The 21,342-nt window shown below is 30.9% G+C and overlaps 1 protein-coding gene across 3 annotated transcripts in view; it reads left to right on the top strand.

Annotated features, from left to right (window-relative positions):
- Positions 1-10,736: 10,736 nt before the first annotated feature.
- Drip (aquaporin homolog protein drip) overlaps positions 10,737-21,342 on the top strand; it is a 184,757-nt gene continuing 174,151 nt past the window's right edge. The window contains exons 1-2 of one of the 3 annotated variants that reach the window (XM_075291450.1): positions 10,737-11,107; positions 11,298-11,339. In XM_075291450.1, the coding sequence (XP_075147565.1) occupies positions 11,324-11,339 (16 nt within the window). In that variant the 5' untranslated portion in view covers positions 10,737-11,107; positions 11,298-11,323. Of the gene's footprint in view, positions 11,108-11,293; positions 11,340-21,342 lie in introns of all 3 variants that reach the window. The other 2 variants (XM_075291449.1, XM_075291452.1) reach the window with 2 other exon arrangements.

Genomic DNA, 21,342 nt, shown 5'->3' with positions numbered 1-21,342 from the left:
ATTTGGAGTGAAGAGCAACCAGAAGCCGTTCAAGAACTGCCCATGCATCCCGAAAAATGCACTGTTTGGTGTGGTTTGTACGCTGGTGGAATCATTGGACCGTATTTTTTCAAAGATGCTGTTGGACGCAACGTTACGGTGAATGGCGATCGCTATCGTTCGATGCTAACAAACTTTTTGTTGCCAAAAATGGAAGAACTGAACTTGGTTGACATGTGGTTTCAACAAGATGGCGCTACATGCCACACAGTTCGCGATTCTATGGCCATTTTGAGGGAAAACTTCGGAGAACAATTCATCTCAAGAAATGGACCGGTAAGTTGGCCACCAAGATCATGCGATTTGACGCCTTTAGACTATTTTTTGTGGGGCTACGTCAAGTCTAAAGTCTACAGAAATAAGCCAGCAACTATTCCAGCTTTGGAAGACAACATTTCCGAAGAAATTCGGGCTATTCCGGCCGAAATGCTCGAAAAAGTTGCCCAAAATTGGACTTTCCGAATGGACCACCTAAGACGCAGCCGCGGTCAACATTTAAATGAAATTATCTTCAAAAAGTAAATGTCATGGACCAATCTAACGTTTCAAATAAAGAACCGATGAGATTTTGCAAATTTTATGCGTTTTTTTTTAAAAAAAAGTTATCAAGCTCTTAACAAATCACCCTTTATCTTTTCTCAAAATTTTATTTTATTTTGTCAAAAAAAAATTATTGAAAGTTTTTTCAAAATATTATTTCTACAGAAAATTTTATCAAAAAAGAAATAAAATTTGTCAAAATTTTATATTGTGGATGACATTCTTTGCTGAAGTTTCTATGCAATCCATGGTGGAGGGTACATAAGATTCGGCCTGGCCGAACTTAAAGCCGTATATACTTGTTAATTTTCTTCGGATGAAATATATTTATATCTTTTTAGGATCGTTTTTAACAAATTGAAACCTAAACTTTTTTGCCATGTTTCTTCCATTATATTAGCATTTTATTTATTATACATATATCTTTATATCCATATTTGTACTTAATAAATACATACATACATACATATGTTCTCGCATTGTTATAATTATACCACCATTTTCATGAAGCTCCGTTAGCTAAAGAACTTTAAAATGTTGCCTAAATATAACATACGCCAGTTAACAACTTAACTGTCGAAAATTTTTTCAGTTTAGATTTTTCTTTCTGTTAACTGAAAGTTAAATCCTAACGAAGCTAAATGAAAATGGCCGTAAATTGTAATTTATTCATTTTTAGGAGTCAATGAAAAACAAGTATATACGGCCGTAAGTTCGGCCAGGCCGAATCTTATGTACCCTCCACCATGGATTGCGTAGAAACTTCTACGAAAGACTGTCATCCACAATCGAATTACTTGGGTTGTGGTATCTTAAAACTTCTTAACATCGTTTTCTAAATTGTGAGTTAGTCCATACGTGGTATATATTAGACAAAAAAGTTATGTATAGTTAAGTCTACAAATAATTACAAATCGATATAGACTTTTTGCACGGTACGTAGAGAGCCAGAATTGAAATATGGGGGTCGCTTATATGGGGGCTATATACAATTATGAACTTGATATGGACCAATTTTTGTGTGATTGGAAATCGATTTATCTGAGGGATATATAACTATAGACCGATATGGACCTAGTTAGGCATGGTTGTTAACGACCATATACTAGCACAATGTACCAAATTTCAACTCACTCGGATGATTTGGCTTGGTACATTGGCTCCTCCAAGAGGCTCCAAAGCCAAATCTCGGGATTGGTTTATATGGGGCTATATATGATTATGGACTGATATGGACCACTTTTGGTACGGTTGTTAAATTTCATATACTATCACCACGTACCAAATTTCAAGCAGATCGGATGAATTTTGCTTCTCCAAAATGCACCGGAGGTCAAATCTGGGGATCGGTTTATATGGGAACTATATATAATTATGGACTGATAGGAACCAATTCCTGCATGGTTGTTGGATACCATATACTAATATCACGTACCAAATTTCAACCGAATGGGAAGAATTTTGCTCTTCCAACGGGCTCTGGAGGTCAAATCTGGGGATCGGTTTATATGGGGCCTATATATAATTATGGACCGATACCGACCAATTTTTGCATGGGAGTTTGAGGCCATATATTAACACCACGTACCAAATTTCAACTGAATCAGATGAATTTTGGTCTTCCAAGAGGCTCCGGAGGTCAAATCTGGTGATCGGTTTATATGGGGGCTATATATAATTATGGACCGATGTGGACCAATTTTTGCATGGATGTTAGATACCATATACTAACACCATGTACCAAATTTCAGCCGGTTCGGATGAAATTTGCTTCTCTTAGAGGCCTCGCAAGCCAAATCGGGGGATCGGTTTATATGGGGGCTATATATAATTAACGACCGATGTGGACCAATTTTTGCATGGTTGTTAGAGACCATATTCTAACACCATGTACCAAATTTGAGACGGATCGGATGAAATTTGCTTCTCTTAGAGGACTCGCAAGCCAAATTTGGGGGTCCGTTTATATGGGGGCAATACGTAAAAGTGGACCGATATGGCCCATTTGCAATACCATCCGACATACATCAATAACAACTACTTGTGCCAATTTTCAAGTCGATAGCTTGTTTCGTTCGGAAGTTAGCGTGATTTAAACGGACGGATATGCTCAGATCGACTCAGAATTTCACCACGACCCAGAATATAAATACTTTATGGGGTCTTAGAGCAATATTTCGATGTGTTACAAACGGAATGACAAAGTTAATATACCCCCCATCCTATGGTGGAGTGTATACAAAAAAAAAAAAATAAATAGAATAAAATAAAATAAATATTGTAAATAGTTTATTATTTAGTATAAAGGTGGGTATTAAGTTCGAAACAGTATAAAATTATACCTCTGATGCAAAATGGCGGCTAAAGGTAGGTACTATGTTCTGTTTTCGCGTTGAAATTTTCGCGGTTACTTTATTAAAACAGTTCAATATGAAGCAGAAAAATTAACTCACTTGACGCGCAGTTTCTTTTTCCTAAAGATTTCGGCGAGACTTTACAGGAATATGTTTATTTTCATTTATAATTTTGATTATATAAGGAAAAGTAATCGCGAAAATAAAGTGGGTTTTAACTCGAAAACCGAACATAGTACCCACCTTAACTCGAAAAAGATAACTTACAGATTATCTACACAATTATTGAAATTCAAGATTGCTCATTGTCTTAATTTTACGGTTCTCCGTGAATTTTAATAGAAGACTGAATGTTCCCTTTAAAGCCGATGAAGAATGTAAAAACTTCAATTTCTTTTACATTGTCGTCAAATTTCCATGAAATTTCGTAGTTTGAAAGAAAAAAATGGAGCTCAGAAAAGCACGAATGCCTTTGCGGTGAAATTTAAAATTGTTAAGAAATTCAGATCTGTTTTGTGAGAAACACGGATTTATTAATTATTTACGCTTTCTTTGTGTTAATTTTTTCCTGTTTTTAGTTAGATTAACAAACGTACACAAAAAATTATTAGAGTTGAAACTTTCTCAAAACTCAATATTCCCATTAAGTAAAATACGTTTAAATTGGCTTTAGTAACCTAGAGGGTTCACTGATTTTGAGTGTTTGGCGAAAATAGTATTTTTAATGGTTACTTTTCATTAATAGGTGGCTTAGCACCTTCTATACATCAACATCGGTACAAACAACAATCGATCGTTTTTTGAATAATTCCTTGTCTACGTCTGGATGTTTTTGCAATTGAATACCAAGTGTGTCATCATTCTCCAAAGCAACAAATATGCGACCAGATACGATAATTCGGATTGTTGAAGACCACCATTATGCCCAATGAGTGCCACACAAAAGACAATTGAGTATTACAAGTTTGCATTCCATTTTCAAATGAATACTTCCATTGGAACATCCGAAATTATTTTAGCTTTGACGGCGGCAGTGGAAGCTGGATTCATTTTTGTAATCTTTTTTCAACTTCACTGTTGAGTTGTTCAACGAGTCTGTTTTGTTTTTGTTTTGCCTCATCTCAATAAAGCTTGTGGAAAGGTAGACAGCAAACCCTCAATGAGTTATTATTTCGAGAAATAATAACTCTTTCGTTTATGGTTTAAATTTATTATTAATTTTCTACCGCGTATTTTTATTTGTAATTGTATTGGTATTGGTTATTGACAGCTGGGGGCCAAGTGTTGCCAATCAAAATCGAAATTTGAACTGATAACATTTTGCGTTTTCTTTTAGCACTGGTTATCAGTGCAAAAAGAAAACAGCCCTATTGTTGTTTTTGATCTCAGCTTAAAACCATGCATTGACTAAACTACAAGTGTAGCTTAACCAACAGAGGAAAAGTATGCTTGCCAAATTTATTTGGGCAAAGCCCTATAGACTGCATGATGATTGGATGTACAGCTGTTTCCGAATTACCACATTCCTCATCAGCATCCTCTACTTTAATGTAAAAAATAAATTTTTAATTTCAGAGTAATCATTAATGAATTTGGACAACTTTTTTATATTTCCCATCAGCGTACAATTTAATAGAGCATTGGCAAGTTTTATGTTAAAACTTCGGCTTTCTTTTAACTATTATATTTATTTTACGTTCACGTCGATAACAAAATAGTTTTACAAGTTAATATAGCTTATTTCATTATTTCTCTAATTGTTTTATGAGATACGTTTACCTAAAGTAGAATTCCTTATACCATTTTATAAAATGACCCCAAATATGGTAAGTTAGAAGCTAATATAAAGAACTAAAAAACTATATTTTATTACATGTTTAACCATTTTCATTATTTCTTCCATAACACTGAGCATAAGTCAAAATGACCAAAGAGCGAGTTAAAATAAACTACTTTCTTGTTCAACTTGGCCGTAATTTCTATTCACAAAAACCATTTATTAAAAACTTTCATCATAAGTTTTAATAATAAGGTACTTTTGCTTAAAGAAAGTTTACTTTTAATGTATGAAAATTTTCATAATAATATAACTGTTTGTTGTTCTTTTAATTATTTATTTTCTCTGTACTGTGGAATGATTGATTTAAAAATAGTTTAGTCGTCGATATTTTAAATAGACTGTTAACCAAATTTTATTATCGGGTTCCACAAAAATAATCAAGTTAACCAAAATAATACTGACTTTTTAACTTGGTAGGTGTATATAAATCTTATGGTGTTGTACAATTGAACTAATATGTTATACAATGCCACCCATGAACTAAAATTTAAGAGAATTATAAACTAGACAAGCAGAAAAAATCTTAAGAGCTAAATCATGGTCAATTTTACAACAGTTTAGTTCATTTTGCAATGGAAAAGGGTTCACTGTTTTTTCAGTGTATTGTAAGCATTGTTCGTTTTGAGAATTTTATATTTATAGTCCATTAAGGAACGACCCATAAGTGGGCTACCATAACTTCGAATACAAGACCCAAAAGATATGAAACCGTGGCGAGCCTTATAACCCACAAGGAAATAATGGGAATATTAATTTCCCTTTTCCACATGCAACAGCACTAAATCTTATCCTAAATGGAAAGACCTTGTCCTAGCTCACCATTTCACAAAGCCGTAAAGTATGTGTGATTGGATAAAATAGGTGGATGGATGTTGTAATTGTTATGAACCTGACCCGGAAAGAGGCGAAAAAAAACAATAACCCAACATTACAACATTGAAATGAAAGCACCTATCGCTATAACATTTACACTCTAAGGAACGTGAAATTATTTTCAACATCGACACACCTACCAAAACCATTCCATATTGAGCCTTGTCCAAACAAGGTGAAGTATCTTCTTACAGCCAATTTCTTATACAATAGCCATACAGTGAGTGTCGAATAATTGCTATTAGGCTGCAATATGAAGCAATGTCCTTAACCCTTAAATGCACAAGGTCACCAATTCCGCAAGAAAAATATATAATATGCAAAATGGTAAATGGTAAATAAATAACATCTACATACCTGCATATATTTTAGTAAAAAAATGTGTTTTTTTTTAAATATTGGTTGTATCTTAAAAAATACGGTGCGAATTAAACTAAGTTTTTGTTTACAAATAAACAATTTGATTTTAGAGAATAGAGAATAGAGATATGTTTATATTATTTCTATTTTTGACTGCAAATTACTCAGAAGTGCAATAAATTTTCCGGAAAGACATATTTTTAAAAATAGCGCTATGATGTATTAAATACAACAAACTTCATTTCATAGAATTCGGTCAAAATTTTAAGACGTAAGATTTTTTCTGGTTGTATCTTAAAAGGTACAGTGCGCATTTAAGTTTAAATAATTTATTAATTTTAATTGTTAATAACTTTTAAAATATTTGACAAAAAAGGTAAATTTTAAACATTGGGTCCGCAAGGTATAAACCAATAATTTTAACATTTCGGAAAGTTGTGAATTTTCAAAGTCATTTAAAATAAATGAAATATGCAAGCGGATCTCACTAAACTAAATATCTATCACCAAACTCCATATTAAAAATAACATAAATATCAAAATCCAAATATTAGCTTCGTTAGTGAACCCGATAATTTTTGATAATTATCACAAATTTTAGCTGGTAGTCGTTCGATTTTTTCCCCCGTAAAATCTTGAAACCATAGCCAACTTGTTGGTGATAACTAGTTTTTACTGGAAAAGTACGCGAACAGACCTATTGTTTTTACTGAGTATTTTTGCTAGTTTTTACTAGAAAAGTACGCGAACTGACCGATTATTAAAATTTTATAAACTCTTTTTCTCATATTTGAGCTGTTGCGGAAATAGTAATTCACACTTTTAATGGAATTGGGGTACTGTGTTACTTTAGCATGTTAAAAAGTACTGAAAAAAGTACTAATGTAGTGAATTTTTCATCCCCACCTGCAAACATTCCCCCAACTGGGGATATTTTTTAGTGAATGGGGGTTAAATTTTCAATTTGCGGAGTCGGGTACTTGGTGGGGGATTTCCAGAAATTTGGGGATTTTTGTGGGGAATGATATACATGAAATAATTTTTTATTTAATTCAAAATATGAGAAAAGAAACTCGTCCGGAGGAGTAGAATCGCCGGACGAAGGATTTATTGGGGACCTAAGCGCGACTATTTTTTACTATTGTGAAAACCGGGGAGAAATCTTGCTTAGTCATCTGCAAACGTCTCTGATTTAGACAATATACAGTGCTGTTCAAAACATTTGCAACTAGCCCTACCATGAATTAGGTCTACACTGAAAAAATATTTACGTGGTATTAAGGATTACAGCGGCTTAATTTTACAATGCGCATTTTAGACAATATTAAGAATAAATTTCTTTAAAATAATGAAATTTTAATTAAAAGAAAGTTTATAGTCTTCTGCTTCAAAAACTTTTGTTATTAAATTTAGGACAATATTTGCATCCTTCCGTTAAAGTCGCATGTTTTTGAACTAAAGTAAATTTTCCTTAAAGCAAAGAAAAACACTTTTGATTTAAATAAATAAAAATAAACTGAAAATATAAAAAGGCTAAAACATATTTTAAAGATTTTGTATCTTTTGTTTAAATTTTTGTTTTGGAATTAAGAAAACAAAAAAAGAGAATGCAAATTCGATAAATGGGATCTGTATCCTAATTTTAATTTTATTAATCCTACATTCAAAGCTACATAGGTCCTTAAAAAGTCTTCATTTTAAAGAAGCGGAACCTTTGGATCGGAATCAATACCAAAATCCTTAAGGAAAAATCAAAATCTTTGCATCCAAGTAAACTTTTTTGAGTGTAGGTATATCTCCCATAATAAGAATTTAATAGTTTAGCTTCCACTTAAAAAATAATCTTTATAGAGTGGGTAAATGAATGGGCTGTTATAAAATGTTAATATTTCCCGAAAGAATCGTATGATTCGACCTGTTCAACACATTTGCAACTACCTATCACCCAGTAATATTTTCTTCTTTATTGGCATTATTCTTGTATTTTTACCTGAAATACCCAGCAAAAAAATTTGGAAGTTCTTCCAAAGGCACAAGCACTTCCAGAAGATGTACTCCCAATGATGTTCTTTATTTTAACTACCCAGGAAGTTATTTTAATTCAATGTTTTATAACTTGGTTTTTTCATACTTTGAATGGATAATTTTAACTTTTTTTCAAATAGGTTAAAAACAGAGTAAGAATTCATAAAATGGTACAAATCATTTAAATTTTGTCGACAAAAATGCTAAATCCAATCTGAAAAAATTGTGAATTTTTGAAAATATTTGAAGTCAAACCTTTCCGACAAGCGTTAGAATCCATTAAAAATTATAGAAATTATTTATTTGATCAAATATCACAGAATTTTTTAATTTACTTCCAAAACATTGAATTCGGATCACACCTAAAGAAGTGATGCAAATTCAGTGCAACAGCTGTTGAAATGGAAGACTTCCGACGTATGACAAGCCCATGTTAAATTCATCGCTTCTGCGTCAATTTTGCACCACTTCCGGATCCAAAAAGAACATTTTCATTACTTTTTTGGCGACGCTTTTTTTGCTGGGTAGTTATAAGAACTTAAAAGAGAATAGATTAAACGAACAAAAAGGGCATTGGAGGAATATCGTTTAGTTCATTGCCTAATTTGGTCATAATCTGACCAAAAACGTTTCGGAAGGATACTATGTCCACAAATCAACTACATCTCAACCCTACAACTACACCAAAAGAAGATCATATAACCAAAATAACTATGCAACAATTCACTCAAATATCATCCAAAGATGTCAAAAATTGAACTCAACCATAGCGATCAGATGTAGAGCTTCACAAGTCGGAGTGCGATTAGACAGAAATGTGGAAATAAGTGGGTTTTGCACTTATTTCCAAGAAAAATAGGTTGCGCGCCTTCAAACGCAATAGTTAAACGAAGTTTAACTTGCATGGTTCGGATGGTAGAAGTTAGTACGAAGGTCCAAAGGAAAGTCTTAATCCAAGAAATACAAAAAGTTCCGTCAGTCATGGGGGTGGCAATAAAATGGTCTGAGGTTTTTCTGGACAAGTTATTGGCCCGATTCATAGAGTCGAGGGTGTTACGCTGTCGGAAGTCTTCAAAAACATTTGCCCCGTGTGATATTGCCATAAGCATTCCTGCAAATGCCGTCTGCATGGATTATACAGGCACACGTCTAAACTGAACCATTAAACCTGAACCATATGATATCATTGACCATTTAATCCTCACTAATGGCAAGAAGTTGCGCAGAAGTAATCAAAAGGCAAGGCTATAGTATCAACTACTAACATTCATAGTGAAAAGTTACAGACACTTTAATTATTTTTAAATATATGGGACACTTAATATTAGTTGCAAATGTTTTGAACAGGTGAAAACTCTTATTTGTAAATAGTTTTGTAAATTATAAAAAAGTCTTTGTCGTTAGTTCCCTTATTTAATTAAATCTTTAAAACTGACCTAATAAGCAATAACATTGCATTAAAATTTTAGTTTTAAAATTGTATATTCATTATAATGTCGGTTTATTTCAAGAGTCGATGTTGTTGCAAATGTTTTGAACAGCACTGAATCTCATAAATATAGATATCATGAATAGTTTTTTATCGGTACAATTTTAACAACGCCTTCATTTTTGTTTTTTTTTTTTTTCACAAAAACTTGTCAAAAATTTATTTTTTTTCTCTACACTTTCTCACTCTACTGTTTATACAAATATGTACTATGTTTAACACCAAATTCCTATATACACTCATATATTTAATTTAATGCTCCAAATAAAATGTGTCATTAATATATAAGTCACAAGCTTGATTTTATTGATTTGTGAATATTTTATTTATGTTAAAAATATTTTGAAAAAATGTGTTAAAAAATTTGAACCCCAAAAACATATTTATCAGTGTACTTGTCCCAAATATTTTCTGCTAAGCCTTTTAACTAATTTTCAATGGTTAAATAAACTTCAAATCTTTTACTACAAATTTATTGGGGGTTATTCGGAAAATTCAACCAAACTTTAGCAAGTGCGGGGAATTTAACTTGAAAAACAAATAAAATAAAAATTACAAACTAAAATTTTTCAGTGTATAGCACTTTTCCAATAAAAATGTTTGCTTTTAAACTTGTCTGCCTCATTATCTAAACTTCTTTCAATGCATCTCGTACGATTTTACTGACACTTACTGTATACTAACATTTGGCTAAGAATATGTTCATACTTGTAGATCGTAACTTAAGTTACTAACATGTACCCGGTCTAGTACACATTGCCGTCGGAGACGTATGTGTGGCGAGCCTCTGTTTAACCGGCAAAGAAGACGCCATGACTACAGCATTCGCACTACACCTGCGTTTTGCTTACAACGTTAATGCAGACATATCGGGCGACGAGCGTAGCGGAGTCGTCGTCAACGACAACCGTTAGCGTTAAGCGAAAGCCTATCTTTGGAGTTCGTATCGCTTCTAGGGGGCTGTCTTAACAGCGAAGTAGCTTCATCGTTTGAGGTGATGTGAACCATTGTGACCGACGACTGACTGAACTGTCTGAACTTGGCAGTCAACGCCAATGGCGTGTAAGTTGTGTGTGCAAGACAAGACTTAGTACGTATACGTACGAATGTACCGACATACCAACCACAGACAGACAGAGACATTCATACGTACCGTCGTACGTAGTATTTTTTTGCACACATTTCATATATCACCGCTTGCGGCTTGTTCGTAGTTTCATATCTAAGTTTCATTTCAGGCACAACTAACGTTTATTTACGCTCGAACATTGCAAGTGTTAGCAACAACTTGGCTAAAACGTCGCGAATTCAACCGTCTGTCTTCTCGTGTGGTTTCATTGTAACTTCTTGTCAACTACCTTAGTGAAAATTCGAATTTCTTCAAGTTTACCAAAAACAAAAACAAACAACAAGAACCATAACAAAAAGAAACAAAATAAAAGCCCCTCATTCCAATTGAAACCAAAATAGCAACAAATCTATAAACCAACTCACGTGAATTCCAAAGGAATATACCGTTAAACGGAATATTCAATAATTCAAATTCTAATTTGAAAGTGCAAAAGAATAAATCTTTGTACAAAACAGGTGTGTTCAATAGAAAAACAAAAACAAAATAACAAACGAAGGAAGAAGAATAAGACCAATTACAAGACACGAAGAATGTATCTAAAATTGTAAACAAATTTAAAATTCTAGCAATTGTAGTCTTTAAGTTTTTATAAAGCCGTTTAACTTAAGTGCATTTCATTTTCCTTTTTTCTAATTTCAAAGCCAGCAAAAGGAATTAAATTCTAAGTGAAAATGGTGGAGAAACTAGGTGAGTATCGGAAAATCTTCGATACGTTAATTAACACCCACCCGCATGCATTAATTTTCAATTAATCTATAAACAAATAAAATGGCTTTCGGTGTAGTAGAAGTAGTGGCTTCCTAATTCCACAGAATATATATTACTTCCTAAATAGCCTATATAACCCTAAATAGCCTATATGTGTTTTCGAAATCAAAAGAAAAGAATTAAATCTTAAATGTAAAAATGGATTTTTTATAATAGGTGCCAAACTGAATCCTCCAAAAAGTGAATACGATCCAATGTATCTCCTAGTAGGGATCGCATATCAGAAATTCTAGGATTCAATAAACTAAGCAATAAAACACGTAAATACGACAACCTTAATATTATAAATACTATTAATGAACTTTTTCATTATAATTATGATAATGTTTGGTTATTCGAAATGTTCTCAGTGTTTAGGTATAAATCAGCGACATGGAAATGTTAGAACAAACAACAAATTGCTTAACTTTAGTGAGAAGGGTCTTCAAATGATAGTTCGACTCGGGATGTGGTTCCTGACCCCATTGTGGTGTAGGATCCTAGCTAAATAAATGGTAGTTGATCCATAAACATGTTTATGTAAGCGCATCCTAAGATCCTCCATTATTCCGATTCCTATGTAGCGTTTGGTCAAGTTTTAGAAATAACGCTATTGTTCGATTTGAGTGAAATTTTAAATTTTAGAAAAAAATATTTTGCAAAAAAAAGAAAAGACAAAACGGATTTCGTCCTATAATAAGACTTTGCAAAATTTATTGGAAATGATGCAAATTGGCACTACTTCAAGTTCCAAGTTTTTTGGAGCCTCATTTTTGCTGGGATACAATGGATTTCATAACACTTAAGAAGAAAAATCAGGTTTTATAAACCAACACTGAAAAATTTTGATCGAGTACCATTTTATGTTAGGCGAGAAAACAACATTTGTGCGGTAAAAATGTTCTATGTTCTCCATCCAAAAATACCATTTTGTTCTAGGAGGGGATCATATTCCTTCTTTGAGTGTATGGTAGGGGTATAACATATTTTTTTATATTTAATCCACTGTTGCCACTCGTGCCAACAATAATCTACCAAAATTTTAAGAAAATTTTACCAAAACTCTACCAAATTAAAAAATATAATTTTGAAATTGTTGATCAAATTTTTGTGGTTAGTAAAAATGTTTTGTTTTTGAATGAAATGTTTTATTATGTCATTTTATTTTATATTATTGTATGGAAAATTTTGTCTAAATTTTATTTCTATAAAAAATTTTGTCCAATTTTTTTTCTATAGAAAATTTTGTCAAAATTTTATTTCTATAGAAAATTTTGTAAAAATTTTATTGCTATAGAAAATTTTGTCGAAATTTTATTTCTATAGAAAATTTTGTGAAAATTTTATTTCTATAGACAATTTTGTCGAAATGTTATTTCTTAACAATATTTTATCAACATTTTATCTCTATAGAATATTTTGTCAAAAATTATTTCTATAGAAAATTTTGTAAAATTTTTATTTCTATAAAAAATTGTTAAAATTTTATTTCATTACAAAATTGAAGTAACTCTGAGTTGGAGAGGAATATTTGCCAAAATGTACCAAAACGTCAAAAATTCTACCAATCTACCATGTTTCACGAAATTAATTGATACAATTAAATTTTAATTGAATTGAATGAATATTTTAATTGAATATCAATTTATTTAATTAAATTGTTAATTTAATTGAAAATTTTTTGGTGAAATTGTTTTTTTTTTTTTTTATACAGTATGTAAAATCTTATGAAAATGTTTCCCCCAAATTAGTTAGTGTACCCCACATACGACGAAAATTACCTAATTTCTTTGGAAGTATAGTAATTAATAAAGATTTTGTCAAATTTTAGGGAATTGTTTAATTTCAATAAATTTATTTTTTTTTTAATTTTTTTTAAGTTCCAAATTTGAGTTTTATGTTTTCGACATTCGTTTGTTTATCGAACATCTTCTACATATCCACTTATGCTATTTTGAATTTTGTCATATAATTTCTTATTGAAGATATTTGCCAATATGAAAATATTAACTTTGTACATTTAAATCACAGGCATGCCATTGGAGTTTGGTTGCATGTAAACTTTACTGTCGTTTATAGTTTACCACTTAATATTTTCTATATTTATCACAGCAGGAATCTCGTGTGGGAGGCAAATTGTCTTTAAGATGTAGTCATAAAAGAGAGATAAATGTGCCCCAGACCTAGTTCATATGAACCAAAAAAATCCATAGAATATATGAGTTTATACCCGCATCTTTACAGAGACATTTTATTAATTTTATTTCATAATTATCAAAACTTATATGCAGTCTTTGTTTGCCTTCAGGCGGTTCATAAAACGCCAGAGTTAAGTTTCTTTGTTTCTCTAAGCATTTGTTTATGTTAATCTCAATGCTAACGTTTTTGATGATTCTAAACCCACAAAACTTAAAACAAATAAATTAAATTGTCTTTAAAGAGAATTCATTTCAAGAGGGTCTAAGAGAAACAGTGGTTGGAAAAAAGGTTCTCTTGCAGCTGTATTTAATAGAGAAAATATTTGGAGACATTAAATACTGAAAATATTTCACGAGAAAAATATCCAAATATTAAGCATAATATTGGTTAGTACCACGGTACAAAATTTCTTTTAAGTCTATCAAAGTTTCACATTAGTATTTTTTCCAAATGTTCTCACCTTTTTCTAGTAAATATCAAATAAATATTTTGTTCATTGTATTGTCAAAAATTATGATTTTCCAAAATACGCTTTTATTCTCTATTTATCATGGTTCCATTTTGAACTCTTTCTTTCAACTGGTTTTTTTTTTTTTTGTTCGGAGGTGAATTTTATGCACTTCCTCATATAAGAATAAGCATATGCCGGCTCCGAACAATTCTATTGATACAAATATGTTCATAACAGTGTTGAACAGCAGTGTTGATAGCTCCACGTGATGCTTGGCCAAAGAAAATGAATAATAATTTAAACCGATATAAAACAATTTATTTTCATTATGCATATTTTAAGACATTTTGTATGTAAATATACGTCACTGTTTTTTTAGTGAATCGTTTTTATTATACACAGGAAAAAATTTAGCTCGTACGAAACTGAAGGTGGGATAATCCACCGCTGAAAAACTTTTTGGTGTTCGGTCGAAGCAGGAATCGAACCCACGACCTTTTGTTTGCATATTAGCTAGAAAAATTTTGATTTCAATACTGCTATATTTAAAATATCAATTAATATCAGTAAAGAGTTGACCGATCTGCCGATTTAACTTCTTGAGGAAATGCAAGCCACAAATTTCATCCAATTTGTTCGAAATTTTAAATTTTGAGGTATTCAAATGGAGTTACGCCTAATGAAGTATATATCGTGCAATATTTCGATATAAGTCCCAACATAGATCAATCTCCCCATTTGACTTCTTAGGCACATAGAAATCTCAATTTTCTCCTGACATACCCGAATTTTATTTTGGTCCCATAAACGATAATAGATATCATTAATATTGATGTTTATTTTAATATACCCTACAATATAGACTGATCTCCTCGGTTAATGATCCATTTATATACAGGGGAAATTTTCATAAAATTTTTTGGAATAAAGTTTCCACTGTGGTATCACAATGAACTGAATAGTCTAAGTGTGCCTGAAATATTAGGCTGCCACAATACCTAACATATATAAATTAAACAAACATTTTTCTAATAAATCTTAAATTTAAACACAAAGGAAAAACCATTTAAATTGGACCAACGAAGTTTTTTATTGATATAACGAACCATTTTCATTACGACTAGGAACAATTTCGTTAATAGTACGAAAAATAACAAAAAATTCGTTATAGTAATAACGAACATTTTCGTTATTATAACAATTTCGTTAATAGTACGAAAAATAACATAAAAATCGTTATGGTAATAATCACGAACATTTTCGTTGTATTAACGAAATTGTTTGTTGGCTCAAAGTTGTTTCTAACAGTGTACACTCACCCAAAACTTTACTCGAATTCAATGATTTGGAACTTCCCTAAAGGAGTTCGGTATTGATTCCATGTCTTTAGAACAAGTACATTTTTAGGGAGCTTTCTAGTTTTAAATCTACACTAATAGAAAAAATTACGTTTCATAATCGTGAACGGACGTTGTCACAATGAAACGGAAACGTTCACAAAAAATCAAAACGGAATGTTCACGATTTCGTCCACGGGCGTTCACGATTTCATGAAAGGCATTCGTTTTTCTTTGACCATGAAAAATCTTAAAATAATCGTTAGACGTTGTTATGGCAACTCCGGCATTGGTGCAATGTGCTAAGGCGACTGTTAACGCGTATCGTGCAGGCAACACAGGTTCGAGTCACGGTAGCGGAAATATTTTTTTTTTTATTATATTTATAAATTCGTAACCATAACGTTTTCAGATCGTGAACGCTGGTTGTTGTTTTGACAACGTATGGTGTCATTTTTACGTTGTCAGCTTGACCCCATCTGTTCTCAGCTTGACAACACATGTGTGTTGATTCACTTTCATGAACGGATCGTTTCGAAATGACCACGCCGTTCATGATTTTTTCTATGGGTGTAGGCTCTATAAAATTACAATTAAGATACAGACCTCAAAGTGAATTTTCTTTCTTTTTTGCGATATATGAACAAACAAAAATTCATGTACAATTAAATGTCAGTTTAAAAATCCAAATTATAACACATACAGCAAAAAATATTTTGTTAACTAAAAAAATATAATTATGCAAAAAAATAAAGATCGTTCAAGTTATATGTCTTCGAAGTAACGCAAATTTTCTTTAAAATAATTATTATTAAGTAAATAATCATCAATTTAACAGAGGTATTGAATCTTTAGATTCAATTAAATTCATTTTATTCATCCAAAATTTTAGGTTTACATATTGTATTTATACCCATCTTGAGATATATCTATGAGATATTACAAGGATTTTGCATTTTGGCTTAAAGTATTTTTTAAATTAATTTGGATTTTTAAACTGACATTTCTTTATAAATGATTTTTTCCTAATATCTCACAAAAATATAACAAAAACTCCACAAATGAGATCTGTATCCTAATTTTAAATTTATGGAGCCAATATTTACTATCAATACCTAAATCCTTATGGGAAGATCAAAATATTACATTTCAAGAAAACTTTTTTTTTTGAGTGTAAGTACTATATGCGATAATTTAAGAGTAAATATTTTCAAAAAATTCATGGACCAACTTGGACCTTTCTTTTGGCCGTATATATTTCTTAAATGCTCCACAATATATATTTTTTTAAGCATAATCTGTAAATTTAATATTTATCGGTTCTTAATTTCAGTCTAAAAGAAAATTCCCCATACTACACTGGTAGAAAAAGTTTCGTTAATACGATGAATTTCTACGTTGTATTAACGAAATTCTTCATTAAAAGTCAGCCAACATAGCATTTCGTTATAACAACGTAATTTTACGTTAAATTTACTAACCCCTTTATGGAATACATTTCGTAGTATTAACGAATAATTAAGTTGCTATTACGTAGCCTTTTCGTTGTATTAACGAATATTATTCGTTGTATGAATGAAATTTATTCATTGTATGGATGCAGCTTATACGTTGTATGAATGAAAATCATTCATTGTATGAACCCAGTTTTTTCATTGTATGAATGAAAGGCGAACGTTGTATAAAGGAACACAAACGTTATATTAATGAAACCCAACCAATTATTGCATTTGAGTGTAGTCATTGGAAGTGTATTATTTTTTATTCAGATCTTTGAAATATGATTTATATACAGTAGGAAATAATATTTATTGATAAATTAAGTAATTTGATAATCATATATTGCGACTTTCACTTAAGAAAAAGAGCCTCTTATTTCTAACACCAAAAAATGGTAATCGTATCGCCGTGTCCATTTATCCAATTTTTTTGCAGCCAAGGTTCATTACGGTAATTATTCCGCCTTCTTCGTCTGAAAGTTCACTTCCCCGGGGCATTTTCACTAAAGATTAAAAATTTATACTAAATTTCTTGCGAATATACCAAAAACACCAATTTAACTCACCCACCATCTATGTTTATTATTCACAACGAAACTGTAATGAGCCTGTGCACTCTTCAGCGAAAAGAACGTAAATGTTTTTAAGGTTTGCCCATCAGACAAGTTTTCTGTTGAACTTTTTACCGTTTTTTTTTTGTCATGCTTACATGTATATGTACAAATTACATAGACGCTACAGACGATTATAATAATTCCATCTTGGAAACATTTTTATTCTAATTCTTGAAAAAATTACAAAGTTAATATTCGTAATATTAACGAAACGTGTTTCATTAATATAACGAAAAACCAAAACACAAAATTGTCTTTTAACGATTGATTTCGTTGTATTAACGATCACTTTCGTTCTTATAACGAAAAATTTCGTAATATTAACGAAAAATAATCAACGAAGCCCGTTCGTTAATAGTGCGAAACGTTTTTCTACCAGTGTAGATATTTCGATAAATAAGTTGTGGGAGTGGCAAAGCACATCCGAACAACCTATTAAAAAATAATTTTATGAATTTAGTGAAATATTACACAATAGACTAGAAAATAAAACAATCATATAGATCAAGTAATTAATTATTTATATAATAATGTAAATGTAAACCCTAAGCAATCGTCATAACCCAAACAGGTTTGAAATGGCGTATCCATTTACTATCCCATTTTCATTTCAATGCATTCTATTAGTGGGTCATCAGGTTGTACAAATGATCGACCCAATATTTTGATTCATACACATTTGTATCTCAATTCTGGACCAAAAACCAAACACTTAATCACAATCATAGATAGATATATAAATGAATTTCATCCCACTGAAAGAATAGATCTTCCGATCACAGATACTAGAATTTGCAATACGGAATCATGCAAATTTATTTGTATTCCATGTGATTTATTAAAATTATTAATCGAAAATATTTCCGTTTATCAATAGACTAACATTTCAAAACCACTCCCACCCATTTAAATTCCCATAAAATCTATACGAAATGATATAAATTAATATTTAAAGTGTTATCTTCATACATAAATTCATTAGGTTGTCAATTTGTTTGACATCTCTATTCAATTAGTTTTTAGGTTTTTGTGAATTGGACATTTGTCGTATATGTGTATCTCAAGATATGCCGAAAACTGACCTAAGCAAAATTTAATTGCGTCATTGATGAGGATTAATTTCTTCTGTTCTGTGAGTTGAAATTTGCTTTGTTTTCCTCACTATGGATTTCACAAATATCAATGTTAGCCAGAGAAACAGGTATGCAAATGCATTTCTATTTCCACTTAAGTGCATCAATAAATAATTTAAATTAAAGCAACATTTGTATATTCATTGTGGCATTGTCATTGAACTGCAAAGTTGAAATAATATTGAAATTCATCAAATTATTTGATTATTCGATATGTATGTATCTATCGGTCGTCTATACAGCTGGTATTCATATACGCATTTTCAATTCTATTCTTATATGACATCTACATGCGATATTCTTCAAAAATGATTTCCTCAAAAACGTTGGCTTCATTTTGCTCTTAAAAACTTTGGCTAATTTGGTTCGTAAACAAGAAATTAACAATTTGTGTTTTTTGAATTCCTTTTGTTCTCTCAGTTATATATATATATATTTTCGTCTTTAAAACAAAATAGATAAAAGTAAAAACAAACACTAAAAATATAAAAGTTTTGAGCTTATTTATTATTTTTGTCTGTCTATACGCTTGGCGGGCATTTGAATAATCTACATTATTTAGTCATTAATGTATGCAAGCACCTCAAAGCATTGTCAAAGAAAATCCTAAAATATTTTAAATTTATTTTGAAATTTCAATAAGCTATGAATAAGCTTGACTGTAAGGTATATCCCAGACATATTTGTTGGTTAATTTGATTGACAGCAAAAGTCTGGTCCCACAAAAAAAGTGCTTTTATCTCTTGACCTTAACGGTCTCATTTAGTATTTCGCGCAAAATAAATGATTTATCTGATGGTTACATCTTCAAGATGTCAAAGTGGCAAATAGTTTTGTATTAGGGTGGTTCAATAAAAACAAGTATCCAATGAATTAGTAGATTGGAAAACTAGTTATTCATATCATTTTACCATAACTCTGTTCAGTAAGCATGGGCTGAGTTATATCGAGTTGGTAAAATTCTATCAAAACTGGTAGATTTTTTACTCTTGTTAGATTGGTAGATTCATATGAAATATGAAGTACATTCAGTACATAAATCTTCAATCTTTTAAATAAATAAATCTTTAATTAAAAGAAAGGCCATCTTAGCAATAAGAATTATTTTCTTTAAATTTAGGACACAATTGTTGAAATTTTCGTCCGTCCGAAGCCAATTTTCATTATTTTAAAGAAAACCATTTGTGATTTAAGCAAATAACCTATAAATTAACTGAGATATTGAAACTTTGAATTAAAGATAAAAAGCTTCAATAATGGGCTAATACTTATTTTGAAGATTTTGAATCTTTGGCTTAAAGATTTTTTTAAATTAAGAAAACATCAGAAATTTACTTGTACATGGCAAAAAGAATACGAAATATCGATAAATAAGGTCTGTATAATAATTTTTAAATTTATAGAGCTTAGATTTAAGTCTAAATAGCTCCCTAAAAAGTGTATTTTTAAGGACCCAGGGTTTTTGGTTTCATTGTATTTATGAAATTTTTTTATCGGTTCAATTTTAGGGACAATATTGTTTAATATTACGAAGCTTTTTCTAATAGTGTACGTCTGTCACTATGGCTATAAACACACGTATCATTTAAGTATTTAACTACTGAAAATAAAGTTAACCGAAAAAAAAATAATTATTTCAGTTAGTTAACGGTCAAAGACGAAAAAAACTAAATTTCAATGGCCTTAGATATTATATAGTCCACAGGGACCTTACCACCCATCGGAGGGTTAAAAATTACATCAAATGAAATTAAATTGGATAAGACTCAATTAAATTGAAATAAATAAAATCAAATGACAATTAATAACATTAAAATAAATTAATTAAATTTCATTAAAATTACATAACCTTGTAAAATTGAACTAATTTAATGTCTATTTATTAAATTATTTTACGTTGAATTTTATTAAAATTGAATTATATTAAATTTTATAAAAACATATTAACTAATATTTAATATTAATATTTATACCCTTCACCACTACTGTGGTACAGGGTATAATAAGTTTGTGCATTTGTATGTAACGCCAAGAAATAATCGACTTAGAATTAAATTCTGAGTCGATTTAGCGATGTCCGTCTGTCTGTCTGTCTGTCTGTCCGTCCGTCTGTCTGTATATGTAATTTTGTGCACAAAGTACAGCTCGCAATTTAAGTCCGAGCGTCCTCAATTTTGGCATGGGGTCTTTCTTCGGGTCAAAGACAATCGCTATTGATTTTGGAAAAAATCGGTTCAGATTTATATATAGCTGCCATATATATTTATCACCGATTTGATCATAATTCACGTATTTATGAACCGATCTTCTTCAACTTTTGTACATCTGAATGTTTTGTCGGTCACGTAAAACCTGCAAAACATCAGCTAAATCGGTTCAGATTTAGATATAGCTCCCATATATATTTTTCGTCCGATTTGCACTTATATGGCTTCAAAAGCCAGAATTTTACCCTGATTTGCTTCAAATTTAGCACAAGGAGTACGTTTAATAATATTGTTAACTGTGCCAAATTCGGTTAAAATCGGTTCAGATTTAGATATAGCTCCCATATATATCTTTCGTCCGATTTGCACTTATATGGCTTCAAAAACCAGAATTTTGCCCTGATTTGATTCAAAATTTGCACAAAGTGTACGTTTTATAATATGGTTAACTGTGCCAAATTTGGTTGAAATCGGTTCAGATTTAGATATAGCTCCCATATATA

The sequence above is a fragment of the Haematobia irritans genome, chromosome 1, assembly GCF_050003625.1.
Source record: "Haematobia irritans isolate KBUSLIRL chromosome 1, ASM5000362v1, whole genome shotgun sequence".
Lineage (NCBI taxonomy): Eukaryota > Metazoa > Arthropoda > Insecta > Diptera > Muscidae > Haematobia > Haematobia irritans.
Note: the sequence above shows the minus strand (reverse complement) of the source record. Positions and strands in the feature narration are given on the sequence as shown.